This window comes from Silurus meridionalis, chromosome 11 (assembly GCF_014805685.1).
Source record: "Silurus meridionalis isolate SWU-2019-XX chromosome 11, ASM1480568v1, whole genome shotgun sequence".
Lineage (NCBI taxonomy): Eukaryota > Metazoa > Chordata > Actinopteri > Siluriformes > Siluridae > Silurus > Silurus meridionalis.
This window is the reverse complement of record NC_060894.1, coordinates 19,988,206-20,007,399: the sequence shown is the minus strand read 5'-3', so window position 1 is coordinate 20,007,399 and position 19,194 is coordinate 19,988,206. Positions and strand designations below refer to the sequence as shown.

At 39.7% G+C, this 19,194-nt stretch overlaps 1 protein-coding gene across 1 annotated transcript in view; it reads left to right on the top strand.

The window, feature by feature from the left end:
* psd3l (pleckstrin and Sec7 domain containing 3, like) overlaps positions 1 to 19,194 on the top strand; it is a 116,894-nt gene that overhangs the window by 53,034 nt on the left and 44,666 nt on the right. The window contains 6 exon segments of the mRNA XM_046860455.1: positions 1,201 to 1,395; positions 5,756 to 5,790; positions 5,793 to 5,835; positions 7,211 to 7,323; positions 8,239 to 8,297; positions 15,445 to 15,534. Of these exon segments, the coding sequence (XP_046716411.1) occupies positions 1,201 to 1,395; positions 5,756 to 5,790; positions 5,793 to 5,835; positions 7,211 to 7,323; positions 8,239 to 8,297; positions 15,445 to 15,534 (535 nt within the window).

The window sequence follows — 19,194 nt, the reverse complement described above, 5'->3', positions numbered from 1 at the left end:
GGTGTAATGAGGGTAAATAATGAGGGGTAAAAATGCTAGTGGCTGACCCCAGTACAGCGTACTGTATATCATCTCTGTCTGAAACACGTGATTCGGTCACAAGGTTTCATCGGGTTACATCATATTCAGTTCAACATTCCGCCTGTCAGTCAGACACTTGCCATAAAGTAGCTGCTAGTGGAGAATATAGATTAGGATGTGGAGGAGAATGATGGCTGCAACTGACAGTTTTGCATCGTAATAAACTGAGAGTATTGTACCTTCCGATAAAAAGCAATCGGTACGTATAGTTTGGTAGACTGAAACATCGCAGGTCCACACGAAGCACTTCTTTACAACATATTAATGGTGTATGTGTGGTTTAATGTGCCTGTTTGGTGATTAAAATACATCGTTGGCACAAAGTTGGAAGCCCACAGATATATACAATGGTTTTGTATGCTGTAGTATTGAATTCAATTGAATTAATTTTTATTTGGAGCAAATAAACAAATGGTAAAACAAATGGATAAAAAAACAAACATAACATTCTTTGTAAAATATCCTAAACTTTATCACATAAAAGAAAAGAAAAAAGAAACAGTACTGAATCGCAAAAATGTGCTAAATGAAAAAAATGAATGTTAATTCTATTAATACTGAGAAAAATGAGACATAAGTCAAAAGTAACACTTTAAATTAATACAAACAGTTCAAAATATATATATAAAAAAAGGCACTTTAAACAAACAGCACGTGGCATCAGTGATTTGCCCCTAGAGGCCGCTCTCGTTCTGTATAATGCAACCCGGAAAAACTGTCTGTATGGCTTTTCACTAATAGTTTCAGCACAAATGAATCAGTCGACCTCTGGTATAAAAAATATACATTTAGTGCCTGTAAGTTTGTTCCTTTTAATTGTAAGTTTATCCCTAATGAGTGAACGAGTGGCGACTGTGGCAAAGAAAAACTCTTTGAGATGGTATGAGGAAGAAAGCTTGAGAGCAACCGAACTCAAAAGAGAACCTCATCCTCATCTGGGTTGCACCGAATGTCCATTCATTACAGTTCCATCATTGCTGGTGTACTGTTCTGCACGCAAATGCAAAAGTGTTCATGCATACTGCTGTGCTGAGCCAGTGTAGTAGACTGTGATATTAATTACAGTACAGAGTGAATAATGATTGATTCCGATGTTTTTGTCTCCGTCTCTTTGTGCAGCAGCGATGAGGGGTTGAAAGACGTGCTGTCAGACTGGGACTTGGACATGGGCAGCACCGAGCAACAGAAGGACAGCAACGACACACTGAACAACGGGCACCGCAGCGACCAGGAAGCAGCACGACGCCTGGCGCGCCGCCTTTACCACCTGGAGGGCTTCCGTCGCTGTGACGTAGCCAAGCACCTGGGGAAGAAGTGAGGAAATTAAAAACACACACACTTTCCCATGAAATTCATTGTAAGGTTGAATTCCAGGCATCGCAGTCACCTTCAGAGCAGGACGAACGCCAACGTGCCGTGTCTTACCTGCTGGTCTGACACATCTTGACTCATTCGAGATGTGCTCACGTATCACATGGTTTCATCAGGTGCCACACACGATGTTCAGGAGCTCACACAATCCACACGGATAGCATATCCGTGACCGTTTGAAGAAAGTCATTGATGTGTGCAGCAGATGTCAGTACAGCAACATCATTCACGCTTTGCTTTCCTCACCCTTCTGTTTATTCTTTTAATAGGGTTCAAATAGTCACCAAGCCACTTCACATTAAACCTGAAGGTGAAATACTGCCGAAAGGTTTTATATCCGTATGTCATTGGAGTGCAAAATGCAATTCTAAGTATGAGACCTTAGGAAAAAGCCTTGAAGGATACAGTAGTTAAAGTTTATATATATATATATATATATATATATATATATATATATATATATATATATATATATATATATATATATATATAAATGGCTTCTGCTGCTTGATATGAGTCACTGCTGATCTTCAACTTTATGAAGAATACTCTCCGCTTACAACTGCCAAAAGAAATTGAGATTGGATTCGAATGATCCTTGTTGATCACCCAACCTGAAGTAGGTTTCCATACAAAGCCATGGAAGTGTTCATTAGCGTCTTATCATTTTATATTCAGGGTCAGATGAATCTGCAGGAAGAACTTGGGCTTGGGTACTATCACATGACTTTCAGCTCACTGGTCACTGCCACCTCCCTAATTCAAAAACAAGTAGAGGAAACACCTATCCCCTATTGACTTTAACCAAAGCAGTAGTTTTCGTTTGATATGTAAAATGCAACACGCTTCACTTTGCGTGCATTGATGCTGAAACAGCTTCACTCCATGCACGAGGTTTCTGACTTCCTTTTCGGACACTACACTGATTTTTTGCTGTATTTGTATTGCTTTAATTTTTGCTGTTTTACAATGGACATTGTCCCAAAGCAGCTTTACAGATTGCAGATATATGCACAATTCAATAAATCAAATTTCATTGATGAATTTGGCGCAACTTAAATTGATTAAATAAAAAAAAAAAGTGAAACGTATTAAATAGTAAAACCCCATTCAGGTAATACAGACGTGCATATAAGTGTGTGCATGTGTTTTACAATTAAATATTTAGTTTTCTAAAGATATGATCTACTTAACTCTTCTACTTGTTTCAGCAGACTTTAAAAAATGTCTTAACTTCTTTCCATCCTTCATTCATTTACTCTCTCGATATGCGGAATTGTCAGGATTTTCACCTTTAAGAGAAATTCTTGAAGCTGGACATAAAATGAAAAACTCCAAATCGCTAGACTGGCGTTAAAAACGCTCTCATTTGGAACCTAACTAACAGCAGGTCGTGGATTATCTTAAAATTGTAAATATCATACAATATATAATGTGTGTGTACATGTATATAAAGCGTTTAACTCTATTGATCGATTCAGTGGCGGCAGTGGGAAAGTAAAGCTCCCTGAGATGGCATGAGGAAGAAACCTTAATTGGAACCAGACTCATCATCTTCTGGGTGACACCCAATGTCCATTTGTTACAGTTCCTACGCTAAAAGTTAAAAGTATTAATAAACAGTTTTAATAATATTTACAGGTTGAGTAATATTTATTTAATGATATGCCAGACATAAATGACATTGACATACAACTGGGTGGTTATGGATCAATAACAAAGTCTATCATGGCACAAGCGAAGGGCCGACAGATGTGCATGTGGTCTATAAGCCCTTAGGTTCCAGTCAGAAGGCTGATTAATGCTTCAGTGTTTATACCCATTTTCTGACATTCTTCCCAAAGCCATATTTGAGGTAGACTCCGTTAAACGATTTTCTCTGCATGCTGATTTCCAGCCTTTTACAGTCTGCACTAAGAAAACCTCGATTCTAAGAATAAAAACCAACATAAAAGTCAAATTTCATAGAAAAAGAACTCATCAGATGTACGTCAGACATCGAATATTAGTGCATTCAGTTCTAAAACAGGTACAGCCACATCTATACACGCATATGTACATATCAGTATATATCCATATACCCACTGTTTACTGCACATATGCTCATCAGAAATATAGAAAAAAAGAAATCAGAAAAAGAGAAAACTACGCACGTATCAGGGCCGTGTATCGGCAAGAATCTGGCGATACGATACGCATCACGATACAGTGGTTGCGATACGATATGTTGTGATACTGTAAGCAAGGCGAGATATTGGGATATTTCTTTTAAGGAGTAGGATATAATTTCAGGATTTTATTGCTTTACACAAACACAATTTTATCTTTACACCATACATTTGGTTCAAAAATGAAATCAGGTTTTGAGATGTTGCCGATTTGGTGTATTTTTGCCGCGTGTAAAGCAAATTGTTCCAGTTCATGATTTACAAATGCTGTTTTGTACAATTGGTTCCATTTAATTAGTCCATTGTGATTTCCAGCCATTTCTTTCGGGTAGGACTGTCCTGTAATAACCTTTTCTTTTTTTTTTTTTTTTTTTACTCTTTTTATCAGCCACCAGCAATATATTCATGAAATATTTCTTTCTTGGTAACATTCTGGGGTTTTGTTCCAGAAAAGTAAGACTGTCAAAAGGTATCACACATTTATTTTTATTCATTTCCATGACAAATGTCCGAGAAAAAAAGCTGAATTAAAGTCTGATCTCTGATATCGTAAACTGCGCTCAGACACCTGCTGTTTATCTCCAATCTACAGGCCTCGGCTCAAACGGAAATAATTCGGCATTCCCTCTCGAAATGAACACAGCCGCACGGTGTGTCCGAGACTCAGAGTGCACTTTGAAATCAGTTCTTTATCTTCTCTTATCGTATATGTCTGATATTTTTTACTGAAAATGTCCATTATTTCAAGACGCTTCTTTGCTTTTGGACATTTTCTTCCCGTGGCTGTTCTGTTTAAGTCAGTTGACGTATCCTTATTATGCTTTTTGTGTGCTATTTTGATCAGCGAAATCAGAAAAAATCTATCGGGCAAACATTGGATTCATTTTTGATGTTCACCTGTAAATGAAAGCACTTTAGTGTAGACATTTTTGCATTTTAGAGCAGCTTACAGTTTATTTCATTTATTCAATATTTAAGCAGTTGAGGGTTAGGGGCCTTGCTCAAGGGCCCAGTAGTGGCAGCTTGGTGGTGCTGGGATTTGAACTTACAACTTTCTTATCAGAAGATCAATATGTTACCCACAGAGCTTTGACCTCATACCATACTTATGTATATATATGTATATAGACCCCGGGTTCCAAAGTGGTTCCTCACAGGACCTTCATTGTTTCTCTATCTGCATCCTATCTGCTCTATATTGCATTTTTCACTAATTAAGGATGTTCCATCACCACGTCCTCGTACCGACTTCTCCATCACGCGGCCTCGCCGTGTTTCTGAAAGCACACCGAGCTGCTCTGCGCTGCTTGTTGCCAAGGCGACGCGTTTGTTTAATTTGTGAGCTTTTCAGTTATGTGTGGGTACGTTTATGATTTGTTTTAATACAAGATCATGAAGTCCAATCTCTGATCTGGTTCAGGATTGGATTCACCATTGTTATAATGCAAAAAATATATAAAATAAATATAATCTGAGATTATAGATCTGAGTTTTGAATACAAATGTGAACATCATGAACCCACACTTGGTCTAAAATATTTTCTTTTTTTTTTCCTGTCCGCCTGCTGGTTTGAGTCAGCTGCTCTCTCTCTCTCCATCTTTCTGTTCCTCTTTCCCCCCATTCTCCCTCCCTCTCACACACACACACACCCACACACACACACGCACACACAAATAGCCTCTGTAGAGGTCTGGAGGACAAAGCCACCCTCCTGTATAGCCATCAGTCCCTTCCCTCCATGCTTGATGTCATGGGTTTGATTTGGTGCAGTGGAAGTCTGTGTAGGCGTTTATATAAATCTCTCTCTCTCTCTCTCTCTCTCTCTCTCTCTCTCTCTCTCTCGCTCTCGTTCACACTCTCGCCTGTTGTCTTGTCTCGTGCAAACTCCTCCCTCTCGTCCTTTTCTGTTTCTTTCTTTCTTTCTATCCTAATTTGTCTTTTTGTCCTTAACAAGCAGTAAATGAATGTCCTCGCCCAGGGCCCTTGTTCACTCAGCCCTCATCGCCCTTTAAATTAAAAGCGTATTGTTTCTCATGAACGTCTCCGAAGTTGAGCCGAATGGAGACGCTGTGTTTACACCTCATCCTGATATCAATAGTTTTTTTGTTTTTCTTCTTTCTTTGTCTTCCAACAGTAACGACTTCAGCAAGATGGTTGCCGAAGAGTACCTCACTTTTTTGAATTCACAGGGATGACATTGGACCAGTCGCTCAGGTAGACACCATTACAGCACACAATCCTCAATCCAGATATCTAAATACACTTATACGGACAAAAGTATTTGGACACTTGACTTTTCCAGCCGGGCTCTGTGGCTCTTCCTCGAAATCAGACTAAAGCTTTATTGTGGTTTTGGCATGTACAGGTTTATTTATTACAGTTATCCTGGAACAATGTAGTGTTATAGTAGACTGAAGATGAATAAAAAATTAAGTGTATATAATAAAACCCTATATTTAGGATTAAAACCATGCTGTTTTATGGGAAAAATGGCATGACAAGTGGTTCTAAAAGTGGGCTAATTTTCCAATGGCAGCACATCCTGCATTATTTTGATACCATAGCAATTTATTTACTATAGTATATGGTTTATGGTTACCTTCAATATTGTGGAACAATAATGAGCTTATAAGATCCTCTTTTTACTTGCATTATAGCAGGTCAGCAATCATTACTGCAGGTTTTCACCCTGGAGGATTTATACAGAGTTAGCATTGTAGCAAACAGATCAACTTTTTGATTTAAAAATAAATCAGATCATTGCCAGGTCAAATCCGTGAAATAGCCTCAATAGCTTACTTCCTGTTTATAAGACAAGTGTATGTTAAGGGTATTTTTGGCGTACAAGTTATTAAGAAGTACTTGACTTGATTCATTAGACAAAAAAAAAACAGACCCTCATTTAACCAGGAGAGCAAAGTCATCTGATTACTCTGTATCTGAAAATGTCCTGATTATCTTGAAACTAGACGTCGACAGGTAGTTGATTTTACCGATAGCTACAGTAGGTCAAATCGTACTTGAATTAAATTACTCAACCAATAGTTTTTAAAATGGATAATGGATATAAAAATGAACAAACATAACACTCCATGTCAAATACTACTACATTTTATTAAAAAATAAACAAATAAAAAAACAGTACTGAATCATGAAAATGTGCTAAAGGAAACAAATATAAATATATGAATTATATTAGTAAATATTAAGGTAAATAAAAGACGTGCATTCAAACTAAAACAAAAAGTAAATAAATCCAAATAAATTACAGTTACAGCCAAAATTCATTAAAAAAAAAAGACACTTGAAATAAACAGCACGTGGTGTCAGTGGTTCTCCTCTAGAGGCCACTCTCGTACTCTATAGCGCAACCCGGAAAAACTATCGCCGCCATTTAATCTGCAAAACCGATGAATCGCTCGACCTCTATTAGACACTCCTTTCACACTCTTTTATTATCATACAGATGGTTTTGCTGAATTCGGATTGCTCAGTTGAAGCTCTGATTGTTTGGCTGTATTAACGCTTTGCATCAAGATTTTGTGGATTATTGTTTTCTTGTTGTTGTTTTTCTTTCCCCTTTGTTTAGATCCTTTCTCAAAGCTTTTGCACTAATGGGTGAAACCCAGGAACGAGAGCGGGTTTTAATCCACTTTTCTAATAGGTACTATCAATGTAACCCCACCATCCTCGCCTCACAAGGTACTACACTCTCTCAATTCTTTATCAAATGTGGTGTGAAAGGATTGAAGTTTTTATTCGAATAGATAAACAAATCTAAATAATTAATAATAATACATTTGCTCATTAAAAAGTTATTAGTGAGAACACTAATGTTAATGTCTTAAGATAATCAACTGCTTTATTTACATTTCAATTTCAGTAAAGATTTTTGTAAACAATGAAGTTTGAATTTTTCCAGTTTCTCAGTCTTTTCCTTTGCACCTAATGGCTTTCTTCCCTCCCACTCAGCCTATAGATTACCCACAGATCAACTCTACCCCAAGTACACAGGGGTATTAGCCATTAACTGGGTAGTATCACGCTTGCTCAGCTCAGGCTGATAAATGACAGCGGAAAGACGAGCAGAGGTTTAGCAGAAGGTCACACAGAGATAACCTTTCCAACAATTTACCCTTTAAACAGTAAAAAAAAAAAAAAAAAAAGATGAACAGAATTTCAAAACAGTATTCCCCCCCCCCGGTCTATTGAACAATTAATAAAATCAGACTTTAATGCCTTGGGTATCGTTTGTCTACGTTTGATGCTTTGAGTGTCATGTCTCCCCCGTAGCAACCGTCTTGGTAACAACAAGCCTGTGTGACCAGTAGATGGTAAAAGCTAAAACGGTCTCCTTGTTGCTAAGACTGTTGCCATGGAACTGGCGATACACTTTGGCCCAGTAGAGAGATGGATGAGATCTGCATGTTTACAGGCTCTTCAAGTTACAATTTCAAAATGCAGCATATAAAAAAAGGCAACATGGAGAAAATTACATTTTGAAGTACATGCCTCAAGCTGAGTGTGTAATCGCACTGACCGTTCTCCTGCCGCCCGAGAAAGCCACGGCTGAATAATTACTCACGCATGAATCTGTTTTTGTTGGTTTTTTTGCAGACGAAGTGCATTGCCTTACTTGTGCTTTAATGCTGCTGAACACAGACCTTCATGGACAGGTACGGTCTTCACCACTGTATACTCATATCGACTGGTGTTTACTATATTGATGGTTGATACTGGAATCAATGAGCGTTCACTTTTACGCAGAACGGTCATCCAATACCATGTGATGCTGTGGGACGAAATGAAAGCGATGTAATAATGGCCACAATGGAAGTGAAAATCAAGAGTGTAGCCCAGTATGAGGGCAGTATGAACACGACTCCAGTCGCTGCTCTGTACAAAATTCCCAGAACTACGATCTACACTTTTGCATGACTGTCAAAAACATCATTGTACATCATATATATATACAGTGGTGTGAAAAAGTGTTTGCCCCCTTCCTGATTTCTTTTTTGCATGTTTGTGACACTTTAATGGTTCAGATCATCAAACTAATTTAAATATTAGTAACAGAGAACACAAGTGAACACAACATGCAGTTTTTGAATAAAGATTTTTATTATTGAGGGAAAACTAAATCCAAAACTACAAGGCCCTGTGTGGAAAAAAGTGTTTGTCCCCTAAAACCTGATACCTGGGGATAACTTGCGATAACTGTGGAGGAATTTTGCTCCACTCATCTTTGCAGAATTGTTGTAATTCAGCCACATTGGAGGGTTTTCGAGCATGAACCGCCTTTTTAAGGTCATTCCATAGCATCTCAATAGGATCCAGGTCAGGACTTTTTTCTTTTACACCACTGTATGTATAAATATGTAGATAATACAGTATGTACAGTATGCAGTAGAACCCTCAGCCCACACACTACGGACAATATTAAACACAGGAAAACAAAATGTACTGTGATTTAAGGATTAATTGATTAATACTAAGTAATGGTTTGGTGTCAGTACTGTTATCGGAAACATTTACTCCATCTGATAATACAGTTTCGGTGCATCCCTACCGGATGGTACAGGCATTTTCTTCTTATTTTTTCCCCCCCATTTCTATTTTTCACTGTAGCTGTTACAGCAGTTCATAAAGGAGCTCGGCTCTATGAATTTGCCTGGTTGCTGTGGTATTTCTGTCACCCCCCAGAGGTCAAGGTCGAAACAGCTTTAAGCATAACACTGAAGCAAAAAAGCTTTATCCAGCCTGTCTGCTTACAGTGATATGGTCTAATACGTGGTCTATCCATATCTGGTTCTTCCACAAACTGTTACCACAAAGTTGCATTGGATGTATTTGGATGTGGTAGGATTAGATTTTCTCTTCACTTGATCTAGGAGACTCAAACCTGCACAAAAGCCAGCTGAAGATATGCTTTACATAGGTGCAAGTTCTCACCTCAATTTAAACACCTTTTTGGGATGAATGTGAACGCTGACTGCACGACAGGCCTCCTCTCCTCTCCTCTCCTCTCCTATCCTCTTCTCACCTCACCTCACCTACATCAGTACCTGACTATACTAAAACCCTTGTGGCTGAATGAATCTCACACAAACCTCCACAAGCACACTCCAACATCTGGTGGAACATCTTCTCAGGAGAGCGGAGGTTATTATAACAGCAAATGGGAGCTAAATGTTGAAAATGGCTACCACAAATGTAACACGTTACTATAATATTCAGGTAGACAGGAGCCTGGGATTTTTGGGCTGCTCATGAGTGTTAACCAGATTACTTTTTATTTTTTTTTGCCATTTGTTATAGATACTCTTCAACATTGTAGCTTCCAGTCCATTTCCTGCATATCACATCACCATTAAAATGCCTTGTTTAAACAGACAGAGAAATCGGGTTTAGTGATCTGTAACGGTTTCTTTCATCGCATTTCCCTCAAAACTCGGGGTTATTTCATCTGCGTAATGAACTCGCAGCTTTGACAAGTTTCTCAGAATAGCTTTTCCCTTTGTCTCCATAGAGCTCGATCGTGTGTCTTTATACTCATGCGGTGGCGAATCTCGGTTTTGACGTTTCCTGGCTCCGTCTCAATAGAACACATATGCGCCATGGAGACGCCAATATTTCACGCCCACATCTTGTTATTTTGCTAGACAGTCGCTTTTTGAAAGATTCATGGTAGTGGCCTTCACACAGGTGCTGAATGGGCTGTGTGAAGTTGTGTGAAATTGGCAGAGACGTGGCTCCTTTGTCAAGAAAATGTCCCTCTTTACACTCAAAGTTGGGCCGGTTTGTGTAAAAAAAAAAAAAAAAAATTTTCTTTTTAAATAAATGGCCTAAGAAATGTTCTACTGAAGGCTGCTGCTGTTGTCACTCACTGAGATTGGAACCAGTGCTGATAAGCATAATGATGCTTAATTCCTTTTGGCTTTTGGCTTTGGACTGAGAATTTGAATCCATGTAGTGCAGAATGGACTTGGCACACTGTGACGTTTTTTTTACTGTTACGATAGTATGTAGCGCTGACATTAAGAAAAGCCACATCAGCACATCTGCAGCTGGAACTTAATCTCAGCCCTGGCAGTGTCTTTATTTTGGCAGATATTTGTGAAAAAAGGAATGAAACACAATAGAATGTACTACTTTTGCCAAAGAATCAATAATGCAGTGGTGTCAAAATAGATTTTCTCATAATCTGTTGTTTTATTCCACTTATACCTCAGCATTTAGCATTTCTTTAATATTTCTTTATGGAGCTACAATATATGGCGTAAGGTTTTCCCTTAACTGGTACTTGGCCCAAATCTGTTTCCGCATACCAATGCTCCTGCAGACAGAGGCCTTATTCATGAAGATATGGTTTGCCAAAGTTGTGGAACAACTGAGCTCCAACTTCAACCCCCACTGAACACCTTCGACCAATCAGATTGCGAGTTTGTAACACAGAGGACATCCAGAATCCAATCGTGTCATTTTTCTTTGATTGGATGGTCAGAGAGGGCACTAGTCAGAGCTCGACGACCACATCTGTAGCAATCTGCACATGCTCAAATATATTCATGGATGTGAATAGCCGTTTTTCATTCCACAATGGCCGACAGGGGAGAAGGAATCGATTTGGTCGCAGATACACTCACAAGGATGTTTACAATACAGACTTTTCAAGAAAAGCTGGACGTGTTTATTTTTTGTTTGTTTTTTTTATTTTTAGCATTTGTTAATGAATGAGCTTTCAGCAGTAAAAAACGATCCCCTTGAATTGAGCTCATTTATATAAACCTGGGATTGGTCTTACCTTCCACACCTGTCACAGCTGCTGTTCTAGAAACCAATCAGCTCACATATAAATCGAGACTTTGCAGCAGTGCCTAGGGTATAAAAATGAGTAATAATTAAAAGGCCAGACCTGCTTGTTTCCCCCTCCACACGCAGTGTTATGACTGATAATTAAGTCGTTTGACCTTTTTAAGCGTCGTTTTTTTTTTTTTTTTTTACGAGCGCAGCATCAAAGGCATTTCTTCCCGCCAAGAGCACGGGGATTTTAGAGTGGATAAGAATCGAAGCGTGTACATCAGCAAAGAGATTCAAGAAATCAGTGCCTGGCTGCTGCTCAAACCCAATACCTAATCCTTATCAGGATCTCTACTGAGCCAAATTCAGTGCTTCATCTCATTCGTTTTAGGTTCGAACTGATTCCGAAGTTACTTGGATGCATCAGAAACAGGCCCCTGTGTCACTCCGGTATCGTGTGCCAGTCTGAACATTTGTCAGTGCTGTCCACCTACAAACTTGGTTGGTGCTGCCAGAAACTGTAAAGTCCCTGGAACAAACACCTTCTGCTCATTATTTTAGTATTCACAGCGACCTGCTGTCTCTAGCCTTTGTCTCTGATGTTATGACAAATCATGTAAAAAAGCCTTCGAACTGAAACCCTATATTTGGATTCAAAATCTCAAAAAAATAATGAAAACCCCACACCGTGTGGTGTGTTTATAGTGCGTCAGGGTCTTCCTTAACTGCCGCGAGATCGGAAGATAAAATCTCATTTATCCAATTCGTACAAATGCAGGTTGCTTATTTTTGAAGTTTATGTTTTCAAGGTTTTTTTATTTTTGTATTATAACCGAACTGCATTTTAAATAAAATGTCCTATAATTTTCTGGGCTTCATTCCATTTTTTGGGGCTGGTTTGCCTATTCTAGGAAACGCCAATCATTTTTGGGATTCTCTCTCTTTTGAGTAAAAAAAAAGTGGTGCAAAAGTGGTGCTAAACACAAAAAACATCCGGTTAGTGGGAACACTGCGGTACGTCCGTGGTGAGCCGAAACGCTAAGCTGGGAATGGTTTTACATCAACAGCCTGAGCATTCATGAAGATACAGAGCAACTCAAAATATTTGCGGATGTATTTGGACTGTAATTAATATCAAGTCGACTACAATGGGCTCAGGACAGCAGTTTACAGGAACAGTTTTGCATTTTAGCATTTTACTGTGCCGTAAACATCCACAATAATGGAGCTGTGATGAGGATGAGGTCTGTTTTGAGTCTGGTTCTTCTGAGGGTTTCTTCCTCGTTGGGTTTTTCCTGACCACAGTCACCACTGGTTGACTCATTAGGGATAAAACTTAAAGAAACAGACTTCTAGGCACTAAACTCATTCACTCTTTTGTACAACTGTTTCTCTGTAATGCTGCTTCAAGACCATGTCTAGTGTTAAAATCGCCATACAAATAAAAATAAATTGAATTGAACTTCGGGTCGAAAGACTGCGAGTTTAAATCTGAGCACTGCTGAGCCGCCCTTGAGCAATGCCCTTAACCTTCACCTGCTCAGTTTTATAAATGAGATAATAGGAAGTTGGGCATCTGGATAAGGGCATCTGTGAAAATAGCATAAATTTAACAAGTAGTAAATGTAGAAACGTTTATTTCAAGCATGTTTGCATTCACTGTTTGTTTTTCTTTGTAAAAAGGAAAAATATGTGTGAATGACTGGTTTTACATAACAAGTGATGTAAAGGATTCAAAGCAGGTTGTGTTTACATTTGCTTTAAATTACATTCAGGAACAACACAAAACTTCTGCATTTTGCTTTTAGTTCATCTTTTAGTAACTTTTTTTTAAAGCAAAGATTGATCCATCCATTTAACCAATCAACTACCTATACATCAACTATTCATTTATTCATTCATTTATCCAGCCAACCAACCAACAATCTATACATCATCCATCCAACCATCCATCCATCCATTTAACCAATCAACTACCCATCCATCCATCCATTCATCCATCCATCCATCCATTTAACCAATCAACTACCCATCCATCCATCCATTCATCCATCCATCCATCCATCCATTTAACCAATCAACTACCCATCCATCCATCCATTTAACCAATTAACTACCCATTTATCCATCCATCCATCCATTCATCCTTCCATCCATCCATCCATCCATCCATCCATTTAACCAATCAACTACCCATCCATCCATCCATCCATCCATTTGACCAATCAACTACCTATCCATCCATCCATCCATCCATCCATCCATCCATCCATCCATCCATCCATCCATCCATCCATTTAACCAATCAACTACCCATCCATCCATCCATCCATCCAATCATCCATCCATCCATCCATCCATCCATCCATTTAACTAATCAACTACCCATCCATCCATCCATCCATCCATCCATCCATCCATCCATCCATCCATCCATCTTCCTTTTAACTTAACTGCATTTTTTTTGTAAATCAGATAAAAACTTGTTCAAACCAATCAGGGTCTAACGCACGATATGCTGATTGGATGTGAAGTTGTGAAATGATGTTTCGTTGTCTGGACATTTAATACGATTAAAACCTGCTGTCCCATGTGTTAGATTCGGAATGTGCAATGCCTCAGCATACGTTTCATCTCAGCAATGACAAACAGTTTGTATTTCAAAGAACGTTGTGTAGCATTTATTTGAGAGATCAGTTCAAAAGAAAGAGGCCTCTTCGAAATTGAAAGGATTGCCTGCAGACAGAAAGCGTTCTCAGATGAAAGCTGGTGCCTTGCAGCCTTGCAGTTAAGGGACAGTATTTATGATGAATGGAGACAGTAGGCATACACAGTTTCATTGGCGATCATACAGCACTGTCGCTTAATCCAGCATTTCAGTAAGCGGTTAGTCTCCTGTTTCTAAGGAAGTGTCTGTGCAGTCAGACTGCTGTAAATGAACCTGACAGGATTCTGTAATTATTTACTTGCACTTGTTGAAAGGTCTGTCATGATTCTGAAATCTATAATTTTTTTATTTGGTCATTTTTTTCTGTGGTTTTTGTCGGTTAGCAATATGGGCATATTTTATCCATTTTTTTTTTTTTTTTTTTTTATGCCACAGCTGAATATCCAACACTTTTTCATTTAATAATAAACATGTCATAGAGTATAACTCTTTATCACGAGTGATATTGTGATTTGTGGTGAGAGTAGGGAGCAGGTTGAGAACCTGGAGAGGTGGAGGTACATGCTGGATAGAAGGGGAATGAAAGTCAGTAGGAGTAAGACAGAGTACATGTGTGTGAATGAGAGGGAGGGCAGTGGAGGGGTGCGGTTGCAGGGAGTGGAAGTGGAGTGTGTGGAGAAGAGTGATAGCAGGAGTGATTTGTGATAGAAGAGTATCTGCAAGAGCGAAAGGGAAAGTTTATAGGACTGTGGTGAGACCTGTGATGTTGTATGGATTAGAGACAGTGGCATTGAGTAAAAGACAGGAGGTGGAGCAGGAGATAACAGAGCTGAAGATGTTGAGGTTTTCGTTGGGAGTGACGCAAAATTTTATTAAACCGCATCCAAAGACGTCCTGTACAATTGAGAGCCTTCAGTTTTATGGTAACAGTTTGGAGAAGAACCATGATAGCAGGAAAGGTCATGTGTCCATGTTCATATAGAGTATTTTTGGAATATGTCTCCAACCTTTCCTGCTCCACAACAAGCCCAAACCAGTAAGCTTCTACCTCCATGTTTGGCTGTGGTGGTGAGGAGGTCTGCCAACATCTTCTCTCCTGCTCTTTGTCTTAAACAAGCTCTTCTGTTAGAGCCAAATCTGTTATTATAATAATAACTGCCATGAAGCCAAGTGTTTGTTTGACATCCACCGCAGTGCCTCTCTACGCAAGACCTTACACGCAGCAGTCCATAAATTAAGTCCCCTGAACTTTCAATATCCCCGAATAGCATGTGAAGAGTAAATAAGGCGAGCCGGATGATCCATCGCAGTCCCACTACATTATCAGGTTAATCAATGTGTCTTACTTCTTGCAGAATATTGGGAAGAAGATGACATGCCAGGAATTCATCACCAACCTGGAAGGCTTGAACGCGGGACAAGATTTCCCCCGAGATCTCCTAAAGGTAGGAGCATCCTGCTAAACAAATCCATAAGCACGTGGGTGACCTGTGTGTGTGTGTGTGTGTGTGTGTGTGTGTGTGTGTGTGTGTAAAACGATATGGGTTTTGATGATATGTCTATACGAGGACAGATGTCGATTGGTGCAACATCTCTGTTTGAAACCAGAGCTCGTAAGCCTGATGATCCAAAACATTATTTTGGTCCACCTGATCTCGGAGCCTTTATAGTAGTACTCTCGTTGGCTATTCATTCCGCATGCACCTGATATTTTTGTACACCCAATATGTCTCCTGACTTCGAAGCTAAGCACAAAAGGCTTAGATTAATTAGAGCTGTCGTCTCGGGGCAGTGGTTTGAAACGACTCTTTGGGTTACTGAGGCGTGGTGGGATCGATTGACGTGTATTTGTGTGTGGAAAAAAGTATCATCAATGCGGTTCGAGTGATTAAGCACCGTGTCGGAGCGTCCGCTGGTTAATTACCTTCAGTTTTGTTATTCGTTCCTTTCACAATTGCGGGTTCTGAACACTTGACATTTCTTCAAAGTGCCTACGACTTTTTCCTCCTTGCAGATGAAAAACGCCAGAGTTATTCTTTTATTTCTTTTGTACCAGTGGCCATGCGTGCATGTGCAGCCCTCCCGCCTGGAATTCCTTTCACGTGGTCACTCTGACACGTCCAGTGCAGGCACATTAGCCGCGGTGAAAACTTAGTCGCGCACCGGCAGACCGGAATATGCCCGTTATTGGGCGTAAGCTCTGAAACCTGAAGAAAGCCGGAAATTTGCACTTTGGCTACCTTAAATACTTCCCCAAGCGTCTCCTACTTCCTCTTCCTCCAAACCCCAACACACACACTCTTTTAATAAAACAAACGCACCTTTATTCCGGACGCGATTTCAGCCCCTGGACTACAGCAGGGCAATAACTTGGCCTCAATCCGGGCATGGCCGAGTGGAAGGGAATAATGACGCCATCCGACTAAGTGGAATGCCATCGCTGTGCTTGTCATGGCACGTCTCCTCTGCCAGCTTGGCTTGACTCCTGGCTTTTATAAGCTTTTCATTACTTACTCTCTGGAGGTCTTTCTCTTTCTCTCTCGGGACCGAGTCTCCTTATATAGGCTAACAATTTTAATCAGCGCTGAGTGCTGCTTTTAGTATTATTTTAATTAAAGGAGATGTCAAAACGCCTCCGTTTTCACTCGAAGATTCTGCCTCTTTGGAGTTTAATGGCCAACGTAAATCCATTCGAGTCGAGCGCGATCGATAACGGCATCTTCAACAAGCCTAGCGGCGTTATATTTATTGCTGGCCATCAGAACGATAATGACGGGATCGGTCTTTTTGCATCGCGCCATCACGGAAGCTCGTCGAGGCCGAAAGTGCCCAAGGAGTCTTAAAGAAGGGTGATCAGTGTGCGGTAGTATACTGTTAAAAATGTAGCAAATGACAGTTCATAATTTAGTAAAACAGAGCAGTTTACAGCACTGTAACGTATAAACTTTAGAGTATATATGTACGTGGCAGCGGGTGCGTGGACGAGCGCTGGTTGGCGAATGGAGGGTGAAGCCGGACGCACTCTGTTTCATTGATCGGCGACGTCGATAAGAAGAAGAGAGGCAAGAGCTGAAAAATTTGGCTTTGAAACACCAAAAACAGAAAAGAAATACACGCTCTAACACCGAATAATCACTAATAATAGTCTATAGTCTCACTATCACTCTGGGGCTTACACAGAGGATTGTCTGTTCGTTCTTTTTCCTGCGCATTTAGCTATATTGCGGGACAACGAGGACGTGTATCTGTGCTGCGAGTATCGCTAAATGGTAGTCAGTTAGTCTTCATTCAACACCCTGGAATAGTTATTCATTTGACAAATACATATACAGATGGTCCCCGAGTTACTTCTGATTTTTCGATCTTACGATGACCATAGAGTTACAACAAAATTGCAAAAAATACGTTAAATTTCACGCAAACGTAGCAGCGTATGCTCCGCCCACCCCTTACGAACCGGAGCTGGTCCACTGTATAGTTTATACATATTAGTAGTGTAAATTGCTCTGTTTTGCTAAATTATGTGCTGTCTTGTAAAATTATTTACAATCTCAATTCCATCTCCATTGTAAATTGACGTAAAATTTGAAGTAAAATTTAATTGACAAAGTACAATTCACTTTCTAAGAAGACTTTCCGAGAAGATATTCTCTTGGCGAGTGCGCTGATAGTAACGGGTGACTGTGTCTCTAAAATGCTGGGATTAAAGGCAGATAAAATACTCCTTTTTTGACCTTTTGCCAACAAAGGATTTTGTGTTTGATGAGAATCCTGTCTGAGTGAGTCATTGAAAATGGCAGCTTTGGTCCATTTTAACCCTCTTTTATCTCTGGATGTGCTTCACTTCCTCTTAACTCCGAGCCCAAATTCAAGTGTGTGTGTGTGTGTGTGTGTGTGTGTGTGTGTGTGCGCTCAAATTAATTAGCCTGGCTATGCTCCATGTAAGTATTTAAGCAAAGTCAGGGAAGTATAGAGAGTCAGGTTTTTCTGATCCCTCCGCCTTTAACTAGTCGGTTGCATGACACAGCAGACTTGTTGTATGACGCCTGTTGTGTGAAGCAAAAGCAGAAGGATCATAATGTTTTCTGATTGTGTGCCTAAGCAGCTGTTAAGCCGCCACTCCTTCCTCTTTAACTTCCCTCAAGTTCCTCTTTATGGAAACGGGCCACTGAGCCAGTGCAGTTTCTCACCAGTAGAACAACTTGGAGATCCATATATTTTTAATACGAGCAGGACATCATTTTTTTCATAATTATGAGTATCGGTGCAATAATACACTATTGTTGAAACTAAGAGATTGGCGCAAATACGTCAAAAGGTTGGGACTAAAGCGTAGGGTTTTTGCTCCTCCCATCTTGAATGTACCTCAAAACTTCAAACACTGAGGTCCAACCAAATGGCAAAAAGATGCCTAAATATGTAAAACTTTGAAAGTGTGAGAGCTGCTTTGCCAAAGTATCCTAAAATAATCGCATTAAATATACACAAGATCATCTGATTATTCATTTTCTACCCAGGTAAAGAGTTGAAATCAACAACTCTGCAACAAAAGTTCTGGTGTGCCGGATTGCATATGCTTAAAGCGAACAATGCTGTAGTTATAAACTAGAACGAGAACAATGGTGTTAGCCAGACAGAATGAATTCGCTTTGTTGCTATGCGCTCTTGCATCCGCAAATGAGTGTGTTACTCTGTGTGTCGGTATTTCAGTGGTTTCCTGGTTGTTTGAGTAGAATATAATGAAGCAAGGGTAGCTAGGTGTATGTGCAAAAACCAGACATTGTAACAGCAAAAACTCAAATTCACAACATACACAACACTTATTTCAGTAGAAAAAAAAATAGTCTGGTTTTTAGTAATTGTGAAATAATAACTACAGTCCCAGTGCAAACTCTGCGGCAAAACGGACTGTTTTTACTGTTAGCGCGTGTCCTGAAGTGACTCATCATAAACAGAAAAAAAGCAAAAGATTCTGCTTTGTCATTTTTCACAGAATTACTGAAATTGTAGCTCAATGCTAAAAGCTCCGTTGTGCTGATTGCAAGGTCAGGAGTTCCTGCTGCCGCTGTTGGGCCCTCAAGCAAGGCCCTTGACCCTCTCTGCTC